General features: G+C 35.2%; 1 protein-coding gene across 1 annotated transcript in view; it reads right to left on the bottom strand.

Moving 5' to 3' along the window:
• XPR1 (xenotropic and polytropic retrovirus receptor 1) overlaps nucleotides 1-24,915 on the bottom strand; it is a 218,168-nt gene that overhangs the window by 43,075 nt on the left and 150,178 nt on the right. The window contains exons 7-11 of the mRNA XM_045452568.1: nucleotides 21,162-21,243; nucleotides 11,829-12,019; nucleotides 11,433-11,612; nucleotides 5,407-5,578; nucleotides 4,043-4,237 (exon numbers count right to left, since the gene is read on the bottom strand). Coding sequence (XP_045308524.1) covers nucleotides 4,043-4,237; nucleotides 5,407-5,578; nucleotides 11,433-11,612; nucleotides 11,829-12,019; nucleotides 21,162-21,243 — 820 coding nt within the window. The remainder of the gene's footprint in view (nucleotides 1-4,042; nucleotides 4,238-5,406; nucleotides 5,579-11,432; nucleotides 11,613-11,828; nucleotides 12,020-21,161; nucleotides 21,244-24,915) is intronic.

The following is a 24,915-nucleotide window of genomic DNA, read 5'->3' as shown; positions in this document are numbered from 1 at the left end:
TCACCTTTAAAAAAATGACTCTAGGTACAGAAGTAACACTTGTGCCTTCATTCATCATAAGACCTAACCTTTGAAAAAATCTTGAAAATACCCCCAATAATGCAGTTACTATGGTAACTCTTGTAGGCTAGTTCTCTGAAAAGACTCATATCCTTGAGTCTGAACAGGGATACCTCACCATCTTCTACACCTTCCTCTCCTCATAAAATTTATCCTTTACGGTAATACTTACAAATTCAATAGAAAAAGATCTACCCCATTAACCATACAAAATCTATCCTTTTGGCTCAATGATTATTTTTAAAGTGTATGTTTTCTGATACTTTTCCTCTTGGAATATTGTCCAACAAAACAATAGAAAGCAAATTCTACTTTTGATCATCACTAAATGCCAAATTTCCCTGTTTTATACTTTTTTGGTAAAAAGAAAATTAGTGATATAAATATTTAATATGTATCAACAATACAAAGGCTTTTTTTTTTTTAATTTTATGGCTATGATAAGATATATAACCAATGGTCTCTCTAAAAAAAATGCTTGGTTTTTAAAAATTTGACTGTGGGACTTGAATCAAGTTCAGTGAGTGAACATCTGTGTTACATGAACAAGAAGCCAAACACATTCCTAATTGGTACTTGTCCATTATAACGCCCCTACCGAAGGGATCACAAGGGTTTCTCTTAGAAAGATTTCCATAAAGAAAGACACACATATGCCAGCTCTAGACAGCAAAGAGAATTGTATTTCATTTAATGATAATCCATTTGTGTAGCACGTTAGAGTTTATAAGGTGATTCCATGTACACTACACCTTATTTAATCATTACAACAAATTTGTGAAGTAAACAGAATAGATACTATTATCTCCACTTAAAAGGTGTGGTTCTGCCTGAGGGGACAAGAGGAAGCCCTAGGCAAAAGAAGAACAGAAGTGGGAAACAGCAACACTTCCACCACTCACAAATTACACAGCCTTGGGCAAAACACATAATGGGATAACTGGAATTCTCCTTCACATAAACAATAAAATGGCTTAACTATTACCTCTGGGAAGTCTATACTGGGGGCCGGATTGAGACTTATGCTGTCTGTAGGCTATTATGGTCCCCTGCTTATTTTAATGTTTTTTTTTCCTATTGTGGTCAAAACACATAGCACAAAATTTACCATCTTAACCACTTCTAAGCATACCGTTCAAAAGTTTTAAGCATATTCACACTGTTGTGCAACCAATTAATGCCTTTTTACCTACTTCCCCTACTAGATCATAAATTTTTAAGGGCTAGAATGTTACTTTGTTTGTTGCTCCATTTTTAGTGCCTAGCACAACTGATACATAGAATATTCTCAGTAATGTTTACTGAATGCATGTTTATTCTATCTGCCTATCTATGCACCCAGCTACCCATTCATCTACCTACCCAACTCAGAATTCGAATTGAGATGTTTACACAGGGGTGTCTATAAACATGTTAATTTAAGTCAAAACTTTTTCTAATTTGGGTGACTGGTTTTCCAATTAGGGGATATGGCAGATAATCTCTATAAACTGGATGAGTGTAATCTGCACTACCAAGATTAAAAACCAACACCATTTAAACAATGTCATAAGATACTGACTGTCCATAAACAAAGAAAGAGAATGATTCTAACGGTTAACAAATCCTTTTTTCATTTAATTTATGTTTAATATTTTACTTCCTTCAGTTTATTTTTAACTTTTTGCTTTCAATAAGAAAACTTGATAGATTAACAAAAATAATTACTGATGATGGACTACTGTGCATATTTTTTGGTATATAACTAAGGATCTGTCTAGAAAACTTAGCGATGCTCCAACAATTAAACTTCTACCCTCATGTATACAGCTATTTAACAAGGTTTCTCAGAGCTTCCCTATACAAAAGGGAAACAGAATAAGTAATATAGATTTATCTCAATAAGAAATGTCTATGTGATAATTATTAAAATTTATAACATATCTGTAACATTACTTTGGCCAGTTATAATTACAACACAGAAAAATCTCTTAGCATCTTCTAGTAATAGGTAATAACTTAATTTCAATTTACATATATATGTATCAGACAAAAGTCATTAAAACATAAACATACAAATCACGGTGAGTATCATGCTTTTGTATTTAGATTACTTGGACACATTTAGTAGAAACATTTTAGCAGTTTTGTTTTAAAATGTGAATATTTAAAATACACTGTTAAAAAAAAAAAATAAGCGGGGGGGGGGGGGGAAGGGGGGCACCTGGGTGGCTCAGTCGGTTGAATGACCTTAGGCTCAGGTCATGATCTCACAGTTCATGAGTTCAAGCCCTGCACCCGACTCTGTGCTGACAGCTTAGAGGCGAGGCTGGAGGCTTCTTCATATTCTGTGTTTCCCTCTCTCTCTGCCCCTCCCCACTCATGCTCTATCTCTCTCTCTCAAAATAAATAAACATTAAAAAAATATATAAATACATTGTAAACTACATTTTTAAAAATTATTTAACCTTAAGATGAAAAATTTCAGATGTAAATTTTAAAATGTCAGAAAATACAGTTTAAATAATAGTTTAAAATAATAAAATAAAAATGATAATAATATAGTTTTAAAAATTCTTTAAAGGGATACATGAGCCAGAAAAAAAAAAAAAAAAAAAAAGAAAGAGAAAGTCTGACGACCACAATACCATCCAAACCACTGCTTCTAGCTTTAGGTTATTAAATGTGAAGCCAGTGCAGGTTTGAGGAATTCAGATTTTCAGCTTCATACTTAAAAGTATCAGTATAGTTAAAGATATGTTATGTCCTAAAATATTCAACCCCAAACCACTGTTACCCAGGATGGGAGAAAAGTTAAGGGTTCTTAAGGCATAGGGTACCATGTATCAAATCCGTTGCCTGACTTATAAATTCTCTAATCACAACCTTGTGAATCATGATGCATGCCCAGACTAAAGAACAGCATTCCTCAGCAAGAGTTAAAATTACGGGAGCTTTGAGGATGGGTTTCCTTCACTGAGGCACTTAGTTAAATTATATCATTTAACAAGAGTGCCTACATAGTGATAAAATTATTGGCTGCATTATCAATATTACTGTAATTGCAGAATCTACTGCTAAAAGTGGAAGTATGTTATAAAGTGTTCTACTGGACCAAACTGCAAGCCTCACAAAAAAACCACTGCTCCAACCTTTCAAGACCATCAAACATACTTTTTAGATAAGTAGCTAAGAGGTACTAGCTCAGGCTCCTAAAATACAGTGTCTCAATTAAGAAAAAAGTCACTGAAAAAAATTTACTTAAGTCTTTAAAAATAATTACAATAATTTCAATAAGTAACATTTCTTTACCACCCAGCCTCTAAGGTGTGGGCTGATACTGATTTAAAAAGACAAAGATGGAATGCATTTTAGTAAAAGGAAGCAAGATCTTTGATTGACAGTTCTTGGAAAAAGGTTAAAAATTCAAAAGGACTGACTGCATGTGGCTCAGAACCTAAAAGCTTTTTTCTCCTCCCAACAGAAGAGCAGTCTCAAGTAATAACTGGTTGCTATGGAGATAAGAAACTAGAGAGATCAGAGAACTCAATTTGCAGTTAAATGGGCTGGAAACAATCCTTACTACTTGGTGAAGGAAAGCGATTAAAAATATACATGATTGCCAGAGGGAATCTTTTTCACCTAGCATTTTCCAACCTCATTAATGAACAAGAAGGCTAAAAAAACAAAAACAAAACAAAACAAAACAAAAAACCAACAACAAAGGAAAGCCCAAGGTGTCCAAGATAGAACACACTGAACATAATTCAGGGTTTCACATATCACAAAATCCTTCCTATTCTGGATGACTTTTTGACGGTACTTGTTATTAAATGCTGGAATGAGACTCAAATTGTGTTCAAGAACAAAATGGTATAGCTGAGGGGACTGGAACTTCAGTGGAAAAAAAGAGCATGAGAAATGGAAAAGGAACCAGAGTAAGAAGCAGATGTCAGTAGTAAAAACCCACGTTTTGAAAAATCTCTTCACAATCGTAGAATACCTTTGTGAGTGCTGTAAAGGGCTGCGAACGTCACCGTGAAGAAAGTTGTTGAGTATTTCCCAGCATTAACTAAATGAGGAAAGGCCCTTTTTGTGTCTCGGTAGCGGCGCAGGCACTGGATGAAGCGAAGCCAAGCAGGAATGCACTGAACGATGGCCCGCACACCATACGAATATTTGTGGCAAGTTTCTGGTTCTGTGCAGATTTCAAAGAAGAAGAATTATTATTAAAAAAAAACAAAAGACAAGTAACTTGTTCACATCATTTTGTTATATATTGTAACCACTCTCAAGTCCATAAAAGCAAGAAGCCTGGTTTCTGAATCACTTTCTTCTTTGTAACTACTATATTCTCAAACTTTTCATGAGCGATGAAAGCCAAAAAAAGGAAGGTAAATATATAGGGTGGACCTATGGGGGAAAATCTGTCCTCCCAGATTTCTGACAACCTGTTCTGGAATCGTTTTCTTTGGAATGTGGTAAAACTGTAAGAAAATTAGAAGATGAGTACAGTAATCAAAGGAAAGACAACTTACTCTGTAATTTGAAATACTTGGAAAACATACAAATGCCACTAGTGACTCTAGTTAATTTCATGAACTCCAAACTGCTATATCACAATAGGTAGAAAATGTACCTCATTAGCCTACTTTTTAATGAAGAGCAGAGTTTATATTTTTAAATGAGAAGAATGAAGTTGGTAAATACATTTTTCTTCAAATTCTGGGAATGCATTATAGTGGGATCAACCTACAACAAAGTTGTGGTCTGCTAGCAATCAATGAATGTGTTGCCACTGGCTTCATTAGCTTTTTGCTAGTCAGATGTTACATAATCTGTCTAAATTTGGTCTTTGTCATTAAGGCAAAATTCCTTAATAACTCGAACTCCTGGCATACACCAAGAGTGGGAAAAAGAACCAGAAAAAAACACCCCAAGATCCTCAGTAAGAATTAAAAACGATCTACAATGACTTTCTCAAAGCCCTTGATCTAAGTCTAAATACTCAAGTATTTTTGATCATTATAAAGCAATACTGTGATGGAAACTGTTGGCACTAAAGCATATGTGATATAACTACCAATATACTAGAAATTTTTACTTTTCTTTTTTTCCTAAGTTTTAGAATTCCTTAAGTGTAAGTTGCAAATCTCTTGGCAAATGGATGACTGAAATCCTAACATTTAATTTAAGAGCCAAATTGTATCAGATAAAGAGATTGCTAAAAGAGTGCCAAATACATTTAATTAAGTTTGTATTATTGGATGAGTTTTCACCGTGATCTTACATTTCTTAGTTATCATTCCCAATATTTCTTGGTTTACACTGGCAGTTCAGAGGTATGGATGCACATTCATACCCTACCTTCTGAATTATTTGGCAACAGGCCCCCACTTTCATCCCATCTGAGCTCAAAACTGTAGAAGCAGATCATATATTCCAGGTCCATCAATATCACTGACAGGCTGTTCAGCTGATCGGCCAGCCAGAAATCAGCAAAGCCTACTTTATGGAAGGGGGCTGTAAATACTCGAAACTGGGAGAAAGAAAAAAATAAAAAAACACAGAAACAAGAAAGTTCATATTAAATTTCTCTAATTCTTGTCTGACCATGCAGCATGATTACTTTAGCTGATAAAATGGAAACCAATGAGCCAATCACAAACACAGGGACCTGGCAACAGTGGCTAGGTTGAGAATTAGTAGTGAACGGAATGAGTTGAATAGATAACTAAGAAAGGAAATTTAAGTGGGGTGAAGACAGGAATAGCTACAGTTAGAAAACAGAAAGCAGAGAGGGTGGAAAGAGTTGAAGCTGAAAGCAGAGAGTAGCAGAAGGGAGAAGCACTGAGAGGATGTGTAGTGTTAGGGCTCTAGGGTAAATTGTGCTAGAGACGCATGCTCTATAAAAATTTCTGGAATATCCTCCTTCTTAACTGGGATGAGAGCTTTGCTACCTGAATAGAAAGCTCTTCTTTGCCTACAAGGGATAGGGAGGGAAGGATGTGCAACAGCTGAAGCATGCCTGCCCGTTCTCTCACTGAAGTCAATTTCACTAATGCCATGGTAATAATTGTATTTGTCTTGAAATGATGCCACAAAAATAAGCTCACACCCCACTATTATAAAAATGTTAAATGAATTCAGATTAAATGTACTGAGCACTAATCCATGCTGCATATTTTTCTCAAAATGCTTTTTTCATAGTCCACTAACTACAACAATTCTATGAGCTTGGCACTATTCATATCCCCATTTTACAGAGGACCTACAACAAACTCATCCTGACCTATTCTGTGGAAGACTGTTTACCACTGCAAAGGGAAATCTCCTGGCATTGCAGAGAGAGGATGGATAGATACTAACGTAATCATCAGAAACAGGCTCCAATAGTGCAGAATGCCTTGAGATGCCCTGAGAAAATTGAAGATGGAATTAAGGCAGCTTTAATCCTCGCCCTGTCAGACCCTTTCTATCTTAAAAGCTAAAAATGAACTCCGAAAACAAGAAATTTTGACTAAGCAGCAGTTTTGAGAAAATGAGTCTAAATCTATAGCTCTCCTGCCATCTAGCTATATTCATTTAGCAGACATATTTAGCATGAAAACTAATGGCTCTCTCCCCTCAGACTTGGCTGGTTCTTTCTATTCTACCTCTAAACACTTCTCTTTATTATTTGAGGGAGATAAATGGCTACATTATGAATCCATCCTAGATATCAAGTATCTATGACAGGTATTGCCTTGGGGCTTTGGACGTTAGATCAGGTATCTGCAGGACCTAGTACAGGCTTTGTGATATTTTCTAGAGCGGATATATTTTGAGGCCATGGCTCAGTTTTGTGATCAGTCTCTTGCTCTTTCAATAAGTTTGCAATAAGCCTGAGAGACAAGCTATATCGTTTGCAACCATAAGGTCTAGATACAGCAAACTCTTTTTGGTAGGGGGTGGGGGCGGAGTGAGAACTGGGGGCTTAGTGGTTGAGATGTTAGTCATTTATTCATGAAAAGGTTCTGATGCCAGTTTATATAGTATTTTAAGAAACTGTGGGGTGCAGAGTGGACTTTAAAAATTCAAAGAGACAAACAAGAGTTTAGAACATAACACCAAAAGGATCAGGAAGTCTAACTCAATCTCTAGTCGTGGACTTTTGTGAAAATTATAGCCGAGGGCAATTTTCTTATTTCTCATGGACATGAGCCAGACTACCATTACTCTCATAATCTGCCAAATTCAGCCTCAAAAGCTAGCTAAGAGAGTAAACCTCCATATGAGCAGAGGAGGAAGAGAATGCATTAAATAAGAAAAGAGGGAAATGGGACTACGAAAGGGAGTGGCATGAAAATAGAAACTGGAAGGAAGGGAAAATTTATAGAAGAGAGCAGATGGAAAAAGGAAGAGGAGGGAGTAGTAAATGTTGGTATAATACAACTAATAAAGGAAGGAATATAATTATAGTCATTCAGCATTTAACACATGTCAGGCACTGTGGAAGTACAGAGATAAATAAAACAGTTTCTTCTGTCAAAGACCCACAGTCTGGTTGAGCAAATATATACCTAAGGAAATAGCGACAGCACTGTGTAGTAAGTGCTATTACAGATAAACATGCAAAATACCCTAGAAATACAAAGAAGGGAGAGAGGGAGTAGCTGCATCAGAGACAGGGCAGGGCTGAGTTCATACTGAATTCCCTGATGTTTACACATAGTCAAATTCATCTTAAATTTATCTGAATTCCCCTCCTTGAGTGAGAATTCTTTCTTTTCTTATTGTGGCTAAGGTCTTTCAACTTCTACATTGTTGTGATTTTGCTTAAAATGACAATGACTCACCGAGTAACAGTATTAAGAAAGCTACAGACAATTCAAAATATCTGATGTTTTACTCACATACACAAAAAAGCCATTAATAAGTTATTAGAAAGGATATTAACTAACATCATTTTCTAAGTTAATGCTGATAAATATTAAAGAAGATGAAGTTTAATTTCTGCTTTTAGAGGCTTGTGAATAATCACACTCTTTCAATTTTTATATAAAATATATTTATTAGTTTGAACTACTAGATCAAAGTTAAGTATCTTAAATAAAGTGACTACCAGGTTTAATTGCTAAATGGTAGTGGTCAGGAGTACAGATTATGGAATCAGACTGCCTGGGCTCACATTTCATCTCCATTACTTACTGGCTGTGTATTTAACTCCTCTGAACTTGGGTTTCCTCATTTATACAATGTGGATTAATAGCAGCTCCAACCTCATGGTTATTAAAAGGATGAAATAAATGAACACATATAAAATGTCCAGAACAGTGCATTATTAAAAGAGACTATCTCTCTGTAATCATAGTAGAGACATACGTAAAAATTTTACTATAAAACCAAAGAAAATATTGAAAAAATCAATTCCCCAATTATATAGGAAAGGACTTTAATTTGAAAACTTTAAGTAGTCTTCTAGAAGAATTGATTGGTATTTTTGTTTAGAAAATCTGAGGCATTGCTTATGTTCCCCAATTGGACTTCCAATTAGGGCAAATATAGATCTACAGAGATTTACGACCTAATAATACAAATAAACTGTACCTAATTTGGCATTTAAGTATCAAAATAAATAAATTTCTTTAAAAAAATTTTTTTAAATTTATTTATTTTGAGAGGGACAGTGAGGAGGGAAAGAAGAGAAAGAATCCCAAGCAGGTTCCACTCTGACAGTGTAGAGCCCAAAGTTGAAGCCACACACTGTGAAATCAAGAGTCAGACGCTTAACTGACTGAGCCATCCAGGCACCCCTAAATAAATTTCTAATAAAAATTTTTTTAGCTTTTTTGAAGGAGGTGTATAGCATATAAATTCCATAGGTTCAAATTTAAATATGGATATAAACAGCATCCAGTGCGTACCACTATGGCCAAATGATACATGTTCTTTTCCATTTTTTAAAAATTGAAGAAGGAAATGTACTTTTACTTAATGATGAGGCTATTAAAAAAGCTGTATAAGAGAAACAAAATATTTTTAACACTAGAAATAAGTCTCAGGGTAAATTTTTTCAGTAAGATTTGAATTAAAATAAGTCCACAGGTCACTTAATGTTAAAATGCTTTATATGTGTAACATTTTCCTGTATACAATTATTATTATAAATATAACAAACCACAATGCTTCTTTCTGCATTTCACTGATTCTGATAGCACACTTATTATTCTTAAAAAAAATTTTTTTTTTCAACGTTTATTTATTTTTGGGACAGAGAGAGACAGAGCATGAACGGGGGAGGGGCAGAGAGAGAGGGAGACACAGAATCGGAAACAGGCTCCAGGTTCTGAGCCATCAGCCCAGAGCCGGACGCGGGGCTCGAACTCACGGACCGTGAGATCGTGACCTGGCTGAAGTCGGACGCTTAACCGACTGCGCCACCCAGGCGCCCCAGCACACTTATTATTCTTATTCCTTATTACATCATCATTGCCAACCTATTCCATCCATAAATTCTCATTTATTAACATACAGCAAATGCATTAATAAATGTCTACTCAATGGGGAATCATTTTGCTAATAAGAGTAACTGGTCATGCATCAATCATAGCTAACTATTTAAACAGAGAAGGATGTACTGGGGAAATGTTCACTTAACACACAACGATATCATCCCGTTATTGCAATGATGCAATCGTATTAACATCTGAGTCTTTGAAACCTCATTTCAAAATAACTTTATAGAGATTTTACAATAATTGAGGCAGGAAATAATAGGTATTTATAATCTTAACATTATTTCCTTGTAACCAGAAGAATACTACATTTTTGTGCAAATAAGTTTTAAAACTCCACAAATCTAGCAATAAAATGACAAATAATCTCAAGATAAAAAAAGGTAATCTAATTTTGCTGTACTAACGGGAAATGATTTATTTTTAGTATGAATTTCAAGAGAGAAAAAAATGGTCCAAATATTTCTTCTGTCTTACAAAAAATCCTTTAAAAATCATGTGTTCTAGATGATAAAATGTATTAAAGGTGACTATATACTTAAGACTTTTCAAAATACTCTTGTACATCTAAGTTCTACACTTAGACCTACAGTTTGGCCTAGTGGTGCTATACATAACAGGAATGATTTGCTCTCTTACTTATTAGTATTTAATGAAATTAGAGGAAAATAGGGATATTCTCAATTTGTGGTAAAAATCCTACCAGAATAAATAAGAAATACAAATAAATAACAATCAACTTTGGGGAAAAAACATGAAGGAGATCTAGGCCATTTTCTTTTCCTGATTGCTATAAATACTTACCTGTACTGGAATATAAGTGGCTTTTTACTTGTTGTGTGCTTACTTACTATGTTTTTTTAATAGCAAGAGCATATTTTATATCTTCAGATTCAAAAAATTTAAATAATGCTATATATAGGGAATGTACTGCTAAGAACAGCAACAACAAAGAAAAAAGTTCTGCTAACCATAAGGGATATACAAAAGGAAAAAGAATACTCCAGTTTTCAAGGTAGTATACTTTTCTAAGGTAGGAAAAAAGAGTAAGGCAATTATTATAGGAATTCTGAAAGTATGTGTAGAGATTGGTCAATTTAATCACTAATCTTCACTTTACTGTTAGTTGTAATTCATAACCTAATAAATAATTACAGGAGAACATTACCAATTAATTTTCAAAACAGAGTTGGTTTAATTCAGGACTTAAGAGAAGTCCCTTCCCCAAGCTATCTTTACACCATTACAAAAAATACAGCAACTATTTTTGCAAGAGATTCTATATCCTAATGTTTAAATTGAGAGATTTTGAGATTAAGAAATAGGTAAAGTGGAAGAAGAAATGGAATGTATTATAAACAAGAATCAAAGTCAGTTTCTCAAATTAAACCTGGTAATCTGGTAAAATATGCTTACTGATTTTAGAGAATGAATCTTTCATAAAAATAAAAATGTTTGGTTGACTATTTCTATCAATTTGACAGGAAAATAATAGTTTTACCACTTTTTAAAAAGGAAAAAAAAAGAAATTCACAGAGTTCTACATGTTATCACAGCTGGCTAAGTAATCTGTACTAAATAATAAGGCACTTAAATAGATCACGAATTATTTATTATTAATTTGCAAAATAATTTCAATATCTGGACACTTCATACTCCCTTTTAGGAGGAAAAAAACTGCATGAATAAGTATTTCTCCCAGGGCCACTGCACTATACAACATGAGGTGTACCAATTACACTATATTCTTTACCCTTGGAGCTAGAGCACCACTCACATAGATTACAAAGTGAACCATGCCTTCTGGAGTTGTGCAACAGCAGCCTTGGTTCCTCCTGGACAAAGCCAATGACCAATACACCACTCTAAAAATGGTAGACAAATTTCTGGACTTACCAGCAGTTTAAGCAGCCAAAACCGGGATTTGTAGTAGAAAGTTTTGGTGGGGTTGATAAGAAAGAAAAACATAAATCCATAAAGGACAAGTGGATACACATATGTGGGGATGACACTAAGTGGAGCAAAGAAGCATGCCAGAAGGCTTAGGCACCACAATATCCCGAGGAATCCAGCAATCTGATAAAGGATGGGAAAGAAAAGAAAAGAGAAAAATTGTTATTTTTATTTTTTCCATTACTCAGAAGTATCTTCAATAAAACAAAGGTAAGATAAATGTTTAGATGTTAAGTCAATAATCTTCCTCAAGTAAAAGATGGATTTCAATACCCACTAAACCAGCGATATAGCTAACGTGAACTATATTTGTGCGACTTTATGTCTTGCTTTGATTACCTCAAAAAGATGTTGATGAGACAAATTGCTTCTTGGATTAAGTTCAAAGATGAGCACATGATTCACTCCAGCCTGTCTCCAACCATATGTGTTGATGCCCAGTAGAAAAAGGAATTCAATCAGAAGAAAGCCACCCCGATAGATTCTTATCAAGGGCCATATATTTCTATCTGTTTCAAGTTTAAATACAGCTGAAAAAATATCAATTAGTTAGTTAGAAAATTCATAATGTCTCATTTAATTGTCTTTCCTCGTAATTCTTGATGACACAGTCCTTGGCATAAAAAGTTTTTATAAATAAAACCTAAGCTTAGATTATCTCAAGAGCATGATAAACTTGTTTCCAGGTTCTTTCCCTTCATCATTTCATTCTGCAAAATTTCACCAGAATGATTTCCCTAAAACTTCACTTTGGGCATGTTAGTCCATTGTTCCATTAGTTTCTTAGAAATACAGAGAAACACAGAAATACAGAGAATCACATATGGGATGATATAACTTCCTTGGCTTTGTTCAGTCATTAAACTGGTTATAGTATTACCTACCTCGCAGAGTTGCCGTGAAGATTAAAAGAAATGTTATACATGAAAGCGATTGAAAATAAAAGCAAGTGAAAACTGAAATGTCATATAAATGATAACAGTTAATATTTACAGAATGCTTACTATGTGCTAAGGACTGTTTTCTATTATATTTTGACACATAATAATTCATTTTACTTGTTTGTTTGAGAGAGCAAAAAAAGGAGGGGTAGAGGGAGAAGAAGAGAATCTTAAGCAGGCTCCACACTCAGTACAGAGCCAGATGTGGAGCTCGATCTCATGACCATAAGATCATGACCCGAGACAAAATCAAGAGCTGGATGCTTAACTGACTGAGGCACCCAGCCGCCCCCTTTTTTATTTTTAAATTTATTTTTAATTTTTATATATAAAAATTCATATAATCCTCACAATGGTTCTGTGAGTTAAAAACTATTATCTCCATTTGACTGGTGAGGAAATGAGAGCACAGAGAAGTTAAGTAATTTGCTTAGGATTACCAAGCTAGTAGAGGGCAGAGCCAGAGTTTTAACTCAGAGAGTTTTGCCCCAAAGCGCACACTCTTAACCACTACATTCTGTTGTCCATATGCCCATACAAATGTGTAGTACCACTATTACCCTATAGCCTTCCAGTTACTGTAAATTCAAACACGGTCTTGGAATTCAAGTTCTCTATCAGTCGGATCTCCAACTCACTTTCCCAAACTTATCTCACAGGGCTCCTAAACATTAATTCTTATCTCCTGATAAATTTTATTAGTCTTTTCACAAGTTTGCTTTTTCACACTTGCTTATATTGTCCCCTGTACCTAAAATGGTCTTGCTCTTTGTACCAATTCAAATTTTACTTAATATTTCAGAGCCAAATCCTTATCTATTCATACATTTATTGAATCAGTGTTTCGTTTTGAGCCTAGTCTGTGCCAAACATTTCAGTTTGGCTAATGATTTCTCAATTTTCCATATAACTATAAAATTTATTAGACTCACTTGAAATGTAGTTATATACTGGCTTATACTTAATTTAAATAACCATTTATTAGTTATCTTTGTATTCCTACAGTACATAGCATTTAATAATTTAAAAATAACAGGGTAGTGAAAACCTTTGCTTTGGAGTCAAATACTAAAGACCAGACTTAAAATTCTAGTTATTCTAAGGCAATTATTTTATTTTTCCAAGTCTGCATTTCCTTGCTGGAAAATGGGGATAATATCTATTCTCATAAGTTTGTAAATAAGATTAAATGTGATCAACATATATTACATGCCTAAAACAATAACAAGTATTCAGTATATGTCAGTTTCTTTCTCCTTTTGCTTGAGGAAACCTCATTTTGTTCATTAGTTTCACAAAAATTTATTAGATGCCTTTTATACCTAACACCACTCAAAGAACTGGAGATTCAGTAATAAACAACAGACAAAATATATGTCTTCAGGAAGCTTCTATTCTGTATAATGTCATACTGTCATAAAGGTTTTGAAGAAAAAAAAAAGTAGGGTAAGGGAATGAAGAATGATGTTATTAGGTGCTATTTTAGGTAGGGTGGTGAAGAGGACCTCTCAGGAGATGACATTTGCAGAGATCTTAAGGAAACAGAGAATGAATCATGTGAGTATATGGAAGAATAAGGCTCCAAATAGTAAGTACAAAAGGCCCTAAGATAGGTATGAGCCCGGTGCTCCAAGAACAGGAAGAAGGCCAAGGCCACTATAATTGAAATAAATGAGAGGTAAAGTCATAAAGAGTTAGCCAAGAGAAGATCAGGTAGGACCTTTATAGTATCTTGTCAAGACTTAAACTTTTACTTTAATATATGAAGCCAATGAAAGGTTTTATACATAAGTGACAAGACCAATTAATAATATTAAAGGGCTACTCCAGCTCTTACATAAAGGGACTACAAAGGATCAAGCATGATAGCAAGGTTAGTCAGCAGATTATAAATAAAAAACTCTATATGGATTTAGATCCTGATTCTTAAGCAAAAACCTTAGACACAACAGCCAGGAAACAAAAATAATAATCCTAAGTCTCAAAGAATGCACAATAAAACTACGAGAGCTAATAAATTCAGCCAAGTTGCACACTGTAAGATCAACACACAAAATTTAGTTGTCTTTGTATACATCAGCAATGAACACCCTGAAACGAAATTAAGAAAACAATTCCAATTACAATAGCACCCAAAAGAATAAAACACCTAGGAATTAATTTACTCAAGAGGTGAAAGACTTGTACAATAAAAACTACAAACATTGCTAAAAGGAATCTCATGTATATGGACTTACAAGACTTGATGTTGTTAAAATGGCAATGCCAAAGTGTTTTGGAGATTAAATACAATCCCTATCAAAATTCTAGTTTTTTGTTTTTTGGGTTTTTTTGCATATATAAATAGAAAAGTCATTCCTCAAATTCACATGGGACTGCAACAGGCCCCAGATAGCTATAACAACACTGAAAAAAGAAGAGCAAAGTTGGAGGACTCACATTTTGTGGTTTAAAAATTTACTAAAAAGCAGTGTGGTACTGGCATAAAAACAGACATACAGACAGAATTGGGAGTTCAGATATAAATCTATATACGTATGGCCAACTAGTTTTCAACAAGAGTGCCAAAATCATTCAATGGAAAAGAATATTTTCTTCAACAAATGGTGCTGGGATGACTGAATGTCCACATGCAAAAGAATGAAGCTGAACCCCTATCTCACACCATGTACAAAAGTTAGTTCAAAGAAAGAAAAAAAATAGAAAAATCAGGCTTTATCAAAACTTTTTTGCATCAAAGGACATTATGAAGAAGGTGAAAGACAACCTATACAATGGGAGATAATATTTGCAAATCACGTATCTTGGTAAGGATCGAGTACCCAGAATATATAAAGAACTCTTGGAACTTAAAATAAGAAGACAACTCAAAAAATGAGCAAAGGAGTTGGGTAGACATTTTTCCAAAGAAATATACAAATATCCAACCAGCACATGAAAAGATGCTCAAAATCATTAGGGAAATGCAAATCAAAATATTAACAAGATACTACTTCACACCCACTGGGATGGCTATAATTTTTTAACTTTTTTTAACATCTATTTTTGAGACACAGAGAGAGAGACAGAGCGTGAGCAGGGGAGGGGCAGAGAGAGAGGGAGACACAGAATCCAAAGTGGGCTCCAGACTCTGAGCTGTCAGCACAGAGCCCGATGTGGGGCTCCAACTCCCAAACCGTGAGATTATGACCTGAACAGAAGTCAGACGCCCAACCGACTTGGGCCACCCACATGCCCGTAGGATGGCTATAATTAAAAAAATAAATAAATAAAAAGGAAAACCGTAAACACTGATAAGGGCGTAAAGAAAATGGAATCCTCATAAATTTCTGGTGAAAATGAAAAATTATGCAGCCTCTATGCAAAACAATTTGGTGGTACCTCAGAAGATTAAACATAGAATTACAACATAACTAAGTGATTCCACTCCTAGGTATATATCCAAAAGAAATGAAACCAGGTACCCAAGCAAATCCATGTATATGCATGTTTTTAGCAGTAACTACACATCTAGCACTCCAAAATACTATACCCATTTTCACTCATTCACTTGAATAGCTTCACAGTATTTCATTGCACAGAGGTAAATAACATCATTTAGCTTATTAAACAATTCCCAACTGATGTACATTTGAGTGGTTTCTAGGACACTGTTACTACAAACAAAATGGCAAGGAATACCCTCCTTTCATATATGTCCTTGGCATCCTGTTCAAGTACGTTTGTAAGATAAATGTCTCGAAATAAAATTGCTTAACCAAAGTGACTGTATTTAAAAATTTACATATACTGCCAAATTATCCTCCAAAGACACTGAATTAATACTCTTACTATTAGTGTATGAGTGGCTATTTCACACCCTTCTATAAATACATCGTGACATTTAAACACATTTAAATGGTCAAATTCCTATCTCTGTCAAACCAAAAAATGAAATACGATATATTGTTATTGTATCAAATTAAGTAACAGTTACTAGAAATCTGTAAGAGAACAATTTTTTAAAAATCTAATCAGGTAACTTCTCATCTTCTCAAAACTAAGTTATCTGAAATATGTGAATTTCAGACAAATTATTAAGTATCGGATCAAATCCCTTGGAGAAACTACAGCAATTACACACATTATTTTCTGATGTGAATGAAAAAAGAATCGTGCTTGTACATGCATTACTACTGCTGTGCTTCTCTCTCTGTGTTATCTTTCAAGTACCCGCTGGGACATAAATAAGCATAGACAGCTGGCTGTGCACTTACCCTGCCTCCCCCCCACCGACCACACACACAAAGATCAAACAAAGAAGAGTTGTGAGGTGAGAGAACATAATGCAGAAACCACACACATTAAAAAACAAATGAGGCTGTCTCATAAAACAGTCTGTATTTACAAAAGAAAACAAAACCTGAGTTTGTCCCTGAATTAAAAAAAAAAATTTCTTTTCAAGTCACTCACATGAAAAAAATGAAGGTTATTTTTTTCTTATTATTTAATTATGATGATGATGACAACATCACCACACTCATCTAGGAAATAAAAGAAAAAATTTCACACATAAATGACTGAGGTTTTCTTAGAACAACTCCCATCATATACTCCATATAATTTATATTGGCGTAGTGCTTCACAACTATATAAACGTGTGTTACTTACACTTCTTAGCTGATGTCCATGAAGTGGTCTCAAGCTATCTCCTTCACACTAGGTGATTTTCTCATTTCTCTTCTTCATAACCCAGTCCCTCCTCCTATGCCCCACCCTCTTCCCCCACCAACTAAATCTCTACTCATCTGTCTCCTCTTGGAATGCCCTTCATTCCATCACATCCAGCATAAATGCCATCTCCTTCATAAAGTCTTCCCTGAAGCTTTCATTTAAAAGTAATTACTTTGTTCCTTTGACCTGCTTAGAACATTTAACATTTTCCATCTTGTAGTATATTATTATTGTTTTAATATATGTCTTAATCTCCCTGGCATAAAAAACTTCATAAGGAAAGGGATTTTCTTATATCTCTTAAGGCTTGCATCAAGCTTAATTATGAGATACATAAAATTTACCTGTTGAATGAATGAATTCTAAAATAACCCTGTGAATTTAAGGTAGTACAGTCACTGAACAAATAAGGAAATTATTTAAAAGAAGTTAAATGAGAGGCGCCTGGGTGGTTCAGTCAGTTGAGCTTCTGACTTCGGCTCAGGTCATGATCTCATGGTTCATGGGTTTAAGCCCCTCATTGGGCTCTGTGCTGACAGCTCGGAGCCTCGAGCCTGCTTCAGACTTTGTGTCTCCTTCTCTCTCTGCCCCTCTCCCACTCATGCTCTGTTCTCTCTGTCTCTCTTTCTTTCAAAAATGAATAAACATTTAAAAAAATGAAAAGAAGTTAAATGATATCCTTAAACCAAAACAATTAACAAATAGTAGTGTTGAGACTGAGATACAGGCTAGGCCTTTTGAAGACAAGTCAGTGTTCCTTCCTTAACAACTGGCTTGATAATCTAGGGTTAGGTTTTTTATTACAATACTCCCATGCAGTCTATATAAGAAGACTGCACTCACCTAAAGAAACAGAACTAGATTAAAATATGATAATATAAATTATACCAATATTAAATCATGAGCTTACAGTGGGCCATAATTATTAGATGTAATTTTCAGTAGTTGGTAGGAAGGAGAATTCTAAAAACACAAATGAAAACACACTGTCAATAGGTCAAGTTCATATGCTCTCTAAGAGTCATTACAGCTTGGGTTATAATTTCATAATATATAATTGACAATCTTAATTAAGAATGTTAATCAGGAGAAACAACTTTGGTAAATTTTTTCTTAAACATCTGCTATATGTGTTGTACTGTGTTAGGAACCTAAAATACGAAAAATGAAAATACACAGTCCCTGCAATTGAGAATAGTAACTGTGACAGTGATAGAAACTTTCATGTTCAGGCACTATTATGATTACTAAACACTGAAAACAGAATATAATGGATATTTATACAAAACCATCGTATTTTTTACATTTATTTATTTTGAGAGAGAGAGCATGTGCGGTGTGCGGAAGAGGGGTATAGAGAAAGAGGGAGAGGGAGAGGGAGAGGGAGAGAGAGAGAGAGAGAGAATGGCCAGCAGGCTCTGTGCTGTCAGTGCAGAGCCTGACACGGGGCTCGATCTCACGAACTGAACCATGAGACCAAGACCTAAGCCGAAATCAAGAGTTGGATGCTTAACTGACTGAGCCACCCAGGCACTCCACAATACCATCTATTTCTAAGTTTCTTTGTAGACTTTCCTGAGCAAAATTTAATCCTTTATTAATGATTCAAGTTATCATTATAAGCATAAGTACACAGACTCTTGAGGTATACCATGACTATTTGCCCTTAAAGTAAAAGTCCCTGAATGCAAGAACCTTTGAGATTTGTGTCTTTTTTGCTGTTTGTGTGTTTTTGGTTTATCATTTAATTCCATCTCTGTCCTCTTTCATCCATTCCAATTTCCACCAATATTTTGTTTATTTTTTTAATGTTTATTCATTTTTGAGCCAGAGAGAGAGAGACACAGAGGACAAGTAGGGGAGGGGCAGAGAGAGGGAGACACAGAATTTGAAGCAGACTCCAGGCTCTGAGCTGTCAGCACAGAGCCCGATGCAGGGCTGGAACCCACGAACTGCAAGATCATGACCTGAGCTCAAACTGGATGCTTAACCAACTGAGCCATCCAGTCGCCTCTTCCACCAGTATTTTCTGAGCTCCTTCTATGACCCAGGCAGTATTCTAGGTGCTAGAGATACAATGGTGAACAGGAGACAAAAGTCCAGGTATCAAGGAACTTACATTCCAGTGGGAAAACAGATAAAAGAAACATAAATATGTAATATTATGTCATGTACTTAAAAGTGCTCTGAAAAAAACTAATGTGGGCTGAGGAGACAGAACAGGCTATTTTAGGGTAGGGTGATTAAGGAAGGACTCAGTGAAGAAGTGGCATTTGAACAGAGACTGTATGAATGAAGTGAAGAAGTAAGCCACACAGACATCTTAGGGAAAAAGCCTCTTAGGCAATTGCAAGGGTTAATAGATGGGATGATATTCAAGGAACACCATAGATGTACTTGGAAACACAGTGAGACCAAGTGTGGGGAGGATGACAGGATATAGTCAGAAAGCCCATAGGGGCAAGACCCTACAGGGTCTTTTAGTCTATAGAAAGAAGGTTCAACTTTATTGTAAGAGAAGCCATAAAGAGATGTTGAGGAGGACAGCAATATAATCTTACATAAAAAAAAAAAAAAAAAAAAAAGATATTGGTGGCTATGAGGAGGCAAGAGTGGCTGCAGTGAGCGCAGTGAGGCCAGTTCAGAAGGCTGGTGCGGTACACTAACAGGACACGGCTGCTTATACAAGGATGGCATTGGTGGAAGTGGTCAGATTCAAAATGGGTGAAGGGGGTGGAAAGTACAGGCTTCTAGTTACAGAATGAACAAGTCACAGGGATGAAAGGTATTATAAAAGTGTTGTATGGTGACAGATAATAGCTACACTGTGGCAAGCACAGCATAATGGAAACTGGTTGAATCACTATGTTGTACATTTGAAACATCTGACACTCTGTGTCAACTGTACTTTACACATACACTGTTAAAGACAGAGCAACAGGCTTTGCTGGTGGATTGGAGATAAGGTATGAGAGAAAAGAGAGGCTAAAGGTTTTTGGCCTGAGAATCTGATTAAAAAAAAAAAAATGATGATATATAGAAAAGAAAGTGTATTTGGGGGTAAAAAATATTTTTGTCCATGTAAGTTTGAAATGCCTATTACTATCCAAATAGTCAATTAGATATCAGAGGAGAGAGTAGACGTACTTGAGAGTCACTGCCATACAGGTAATATTTATGGCCATAAGCCTGAATAAATTGCCTGGGTAGGAATTGAATGTCGACAGAGAGAGAATTTGAGGATTTAGTCCAGCAGTACTGCCCAACATTTAGATGTCACAAAGAAAAGAATAGTTAGCAAAGGAGACTGGAAAGAACTTCCAGCAAAGTTTAACAAGAAAAGCTGCAGAGGGTGGTTTCCCAGCAAAACCAAGTGAAGAGTTTCAAGAAGGGATGATTCACAATGTCAAATGCAGCTGAGGGCTATGTCAAATTCTGTTGGGAGGTTTAGTAAGATAATGCCTCCCTTGCTGTTATATCATTTCTAGATGTTGGGAGTGCACTTGCTTCCAGCAATCCCTTCTACCTCTTTCTAATTTGTAACTTTTAGAGGATAGGAAATTATACAACCCAGTATCTTAAAATTATATGGAGTAATTGTAAATATGTTCTGGAAAGGATGTGAGAAAGACTCCAAGAAGCAAAGTAAATAAACTTTAGTGCACAAATTTTGTAATCTTATTGACTCTCATCTGTGAACAAGGGAGTTGAGGTTCTTGATAACTGCACTCTGAAAATGTATAAAGAAATTGTACATAAAAACTAGAAAACATGGAGAACAAAAGTCACAAACTAGTAATGTTTTAAAAGGAAATATGTCCAAAAGGAAAAGCAAACTAAACAAATGACCAAACACTGCCCCATCTCCCCCAGTCATTTATAAGAACAAAAAACAACCCTGACAGATTTCTCTTTCAGAAGCAGCTTTGTTGGTTTGATACCAGCTTTGACAGAAGGACAGAATGTAACATGGGCATATTAGTAAGAATAATTTAGCTTAAAATTTTAAATGACTTACCGGCAAGCACAAGGGTAATATTCAGTACAATGAATATTCCACAAAACAGGCCAACTCTAAAAGTAGTCCATGCTGGTGCAGGCTGTAGAAAGAAAAACAGCATGCCAGGTATAGGGCAAAATACTGCATACATTTAGCATATGATCTAATAAATTAGTACTATGAATCCCAAAGCTCTACCATGAAAACAAAAATATTTTATGAACTGAATTTTTATAAATCAGAACCAGAGAAACATCCTTCATCCTCCTATAATATGAAAACAGAGTAGCCAGTTATTCAAATTCTTTTACAGAAATCTGAGTTACTAAATAAACAAGATTATAATCATAGACATCAAAGTATACATACACTGAGTTTTCCTTATAGGAGAAACCTGAGTGCAATTTCATTTTTACAATGTATACATCTTTAAATTTCGTAAGTCACTCTTTACTCAGAGTTCACGTAATTGGTAGAAGGAACCATGGAGACAGTGACAAGATTAACAACTATTTTCTATACTACTTACACTATTAATACTGGGATAATTTAAAGTGAATTTTTATTTATTTATCTTAATGTTTATTTTTGAGAGACAGAGGGAGAGCTTGAGTGGGGGAGGGGCAGACAACAAGAGACAGAGACAGAGACAGAGACAAGAGACAGAGACAGAGACAGAGACAGAGAGAGAGGAAGAGAGACAGGATCTGAAGCAGGTTCCACGCTGACAGCATTGAGCCTGATGTGGGGCTCAAACTCATGAACTGCAAGATTGTGACCTGAGCTGAAGTCAGATGCTTAAGCAAATGATCTACCCAGGTGTCCCTAAAGTGAATTTTTAAAGACATGCTAGAGGGGCGCCTCGGTGGCTCAGTCAGTTAAGCGTCTAACTTCAGCTCAGGTCATGATCTCACAGCTCGTGAGTTCGAGCCCCGTGTCGGGCTCTGTGCTGACAGCTCAGAGCCTGGAGCCTGCTTCTGCTTCTGTGTCTCCCTCTCTCTCTGCCCCTAACCCACTCACATTCTGTCTCTGTCTCTCTCAAAAATAAATAAACATTAAAAAAAAATTTAGTTCTGTGTTTTTAAAAAAAATAATAATAAAGACATGCTAGAGATTCTCAAGAGACTGATATATCTGAATCTCCAGAGTATAAAGGTTAAAGAATATTTTTCTCCATTATAATGCAGATTTATATCAACTGCTTTCTAATATAAAAGAAAGTACCTGATATTTTAAAAGCAAAGGGATGAGAAACACAGGAAAGAGAAAATATTGTGGATTTAAATATTTGTAATGAGTGTTATAAAGAGATTCTGCTGGTTTTTAAGGTGATATTATATTTAAGATGGTTTAAATGTTTTCTAAAAACCTTTAAATGAAAAAAAATTGAGACACCCTCTGACTTACATATTACTAATCAGTAACAGGTATCTGCAATTGTTAGTTTAAGACTGAAAGCATCCAGAGGGAAGACAGTCATTTGTATTTAAAATTTTTTTTCTTTAGTTTAAAAAATTGTGTGATTTATCATATAGGAAAGAACACATATAATGTATTTGAACTGTTAAGGAACTGAATAATAAAGTGTGCCTATACCTATCACTCATCTTTAGAAACAGAACATTTCTATTAACTTTGACATCTCTAACCCTTCCAGATCCATAAGCCTTCCCCCCTCGCCAAAGATAACCATTTCCGTGTTTTTGTTTTTTTTTTTTAGCTTTACCAACTCTTCATGCATTCAGAAACACCTTAATTTTTGAGATTAATTTTCTTATTGTTAATAGTTTTACTGAAATATAACTGGTATATATTAAAGCATACACATTTAAAGTATCTAATTTGATGTTCTGATATAAGTAAACACTTATGAAACTGTCACCATAATCAAGACAATGAACATATGTATCACCCGCCCCCCCACCAAGAGATTCCTCACACCCTTCTGTAACAATTCTCCTCTCACCACACCCATCCTACCCCTAGACAATCATGGACCTTTCTGTCATTATATAGTAGTTTGCATTTTCCAGAGTTTCAGGTAAACAAAACCATATAGAGTATGTACTCTCTTTTGGTCTGGCTTCTTTCACTCAGGGTAATTATTTTGAGATGCATCCATACTGTTCCATATATCAATGTTTATTCCTTTTTATTGCTGAGTAGTATGCCATTGAATGGATATACCATAATTGTTTATCCATTCACCTAATTGATAGATATGAGTTGTTTCCAGTTTTAGGCTATTATGAATAAAGCTACTACAAAACATTTGTGTACACATCTTTTTTTTTAAAAAAGGATTTTATGTATTTATGTATGTATTTAAAAGTAAGCTCAACACCCAAACTCATGACTCCAAGATCAAGAGCTGAATGCTCTACCAACTGAGGCAAGCAGGAGCCCCTGGTATACACATCTTTATATGAAAATATGCTTGCAATCTGCCTTGGGTAAATACCTATGAGTGTAATGGCTAGATTATATGGTAGATGAAGGTTTAATTTTTAAGAAACTGCCAAATTGGGGGCGCCTGGGTGGCGCAGTCGGTTAAGCGTCCGACTTCAGCCAGGTCACGATCTCGCGGTCCGTGAGTTCGAGCTCCGCGTCAGGCTCTGGGCTGATGGCTCAGAGCCTGGAGCCTGTTTCCGATTCTGTGTCTCCCTCTCTCTCTGCCCCTCCCCCGTTCATGCTCTGTCTCTCTCTGTCCCAAAAATAAAATAAACGTTGAAAAAAAAAATTTTAAAAGAAACTGCCAAATTGTTTTCCAATATGGTTGTATTATTTGATATTCCAATAGCAGCATATGAGATGTCAGAGCTTTTGTTCCTCCAACATTTAGTGTGTCATCATTCTAATAGGTATATATTATCTCATTATGGTTTTAATTTGTATTTCCCTATGACTGATGATATTGAACATCCATTTACGTTTACTTGCTACTTATCCATCTTTGATTGTGTGTTTGGTCAGATTTCTTGCCCACTTTTAGTTTACATCGTTTGTTTTCTTATATTTGAGTACTGGAGTTCTTTATACGTTTTGCATACAAATCCTCTGTCAGATATATTTTGTAAATATTTTCTCTTAGTCTGTTGCTTTTCTTTTCATTCTCTTAATATTGTCTTCTGAAGAGAAGTCTTAAATTTTGATGAAGTGCTTTTGGTTTTATTTGTTAGATCTCTGCATAAACCAGCCATCAGGATGTTTTCCTGTATCTTCTTCAAAAATGTGTAGTTTTTGGTTTCCTTTAGGTATGCTTAAAATTAATTTTTGTATATGATGTGGAGTTCTAATGTTTTTCTTTTGCAGTTGGAAGCCAATTGCTCCAGTGCCATTTATTGAAAAGACTATCCTTTCTAAGCTGAACTGTCCTTACATCTTTATTAAAAATTAGTTGTACTTAAATCTTTACATCTGTTTTTACATCTTTATTGAAAATTAGTGCCCAGGGGCGCCTGGGTGGCTCAGTGGGTTGAGCATCGATTTCAGCTTAGGTCATGATCCCAGGGTCATGGGATTGAGCTCCGTGTCGGGCTCCACACTGAGCATGGTACCTACTTAAGATTCTCATTCTCTCTCTCTCTCCCCCTCTGCCCCTCTCCCCTACTCACACACTCTCCCTCCCTAAAAAATAAAGAAAAAAAATTTATTTAATTAAAAAAAAAAAGAAAATCATTTGTCCATGTATTCATTGATCTATTTTTGGACATTTTATTCAGTTTCCTTCATCTACTTGCCTATCTTGACACTAATACCACACTGTTCTGAT

This window comes from Leopardus geoffroyi, chromosome C3 (genome assembly GCF_018350155.1).
Source record: "Leopardus geoffroyi isolate Oge1 chromosome C3, O.geoffroyi_Oge1_pat1.0, whole genome shotgun sequence".
Classification (NCBI taxonomy): Eukaryota; Metazoa; Chordata; class Mammalia; order Carnivora; family Felidae; genus Leopardus; species Leopardus geoffroyi.
The sequence above is the reverse complement of the archived record's forward strand: the minus strand, read 5'-3'. Positions and strand labels throughout refer to the sequence as shown.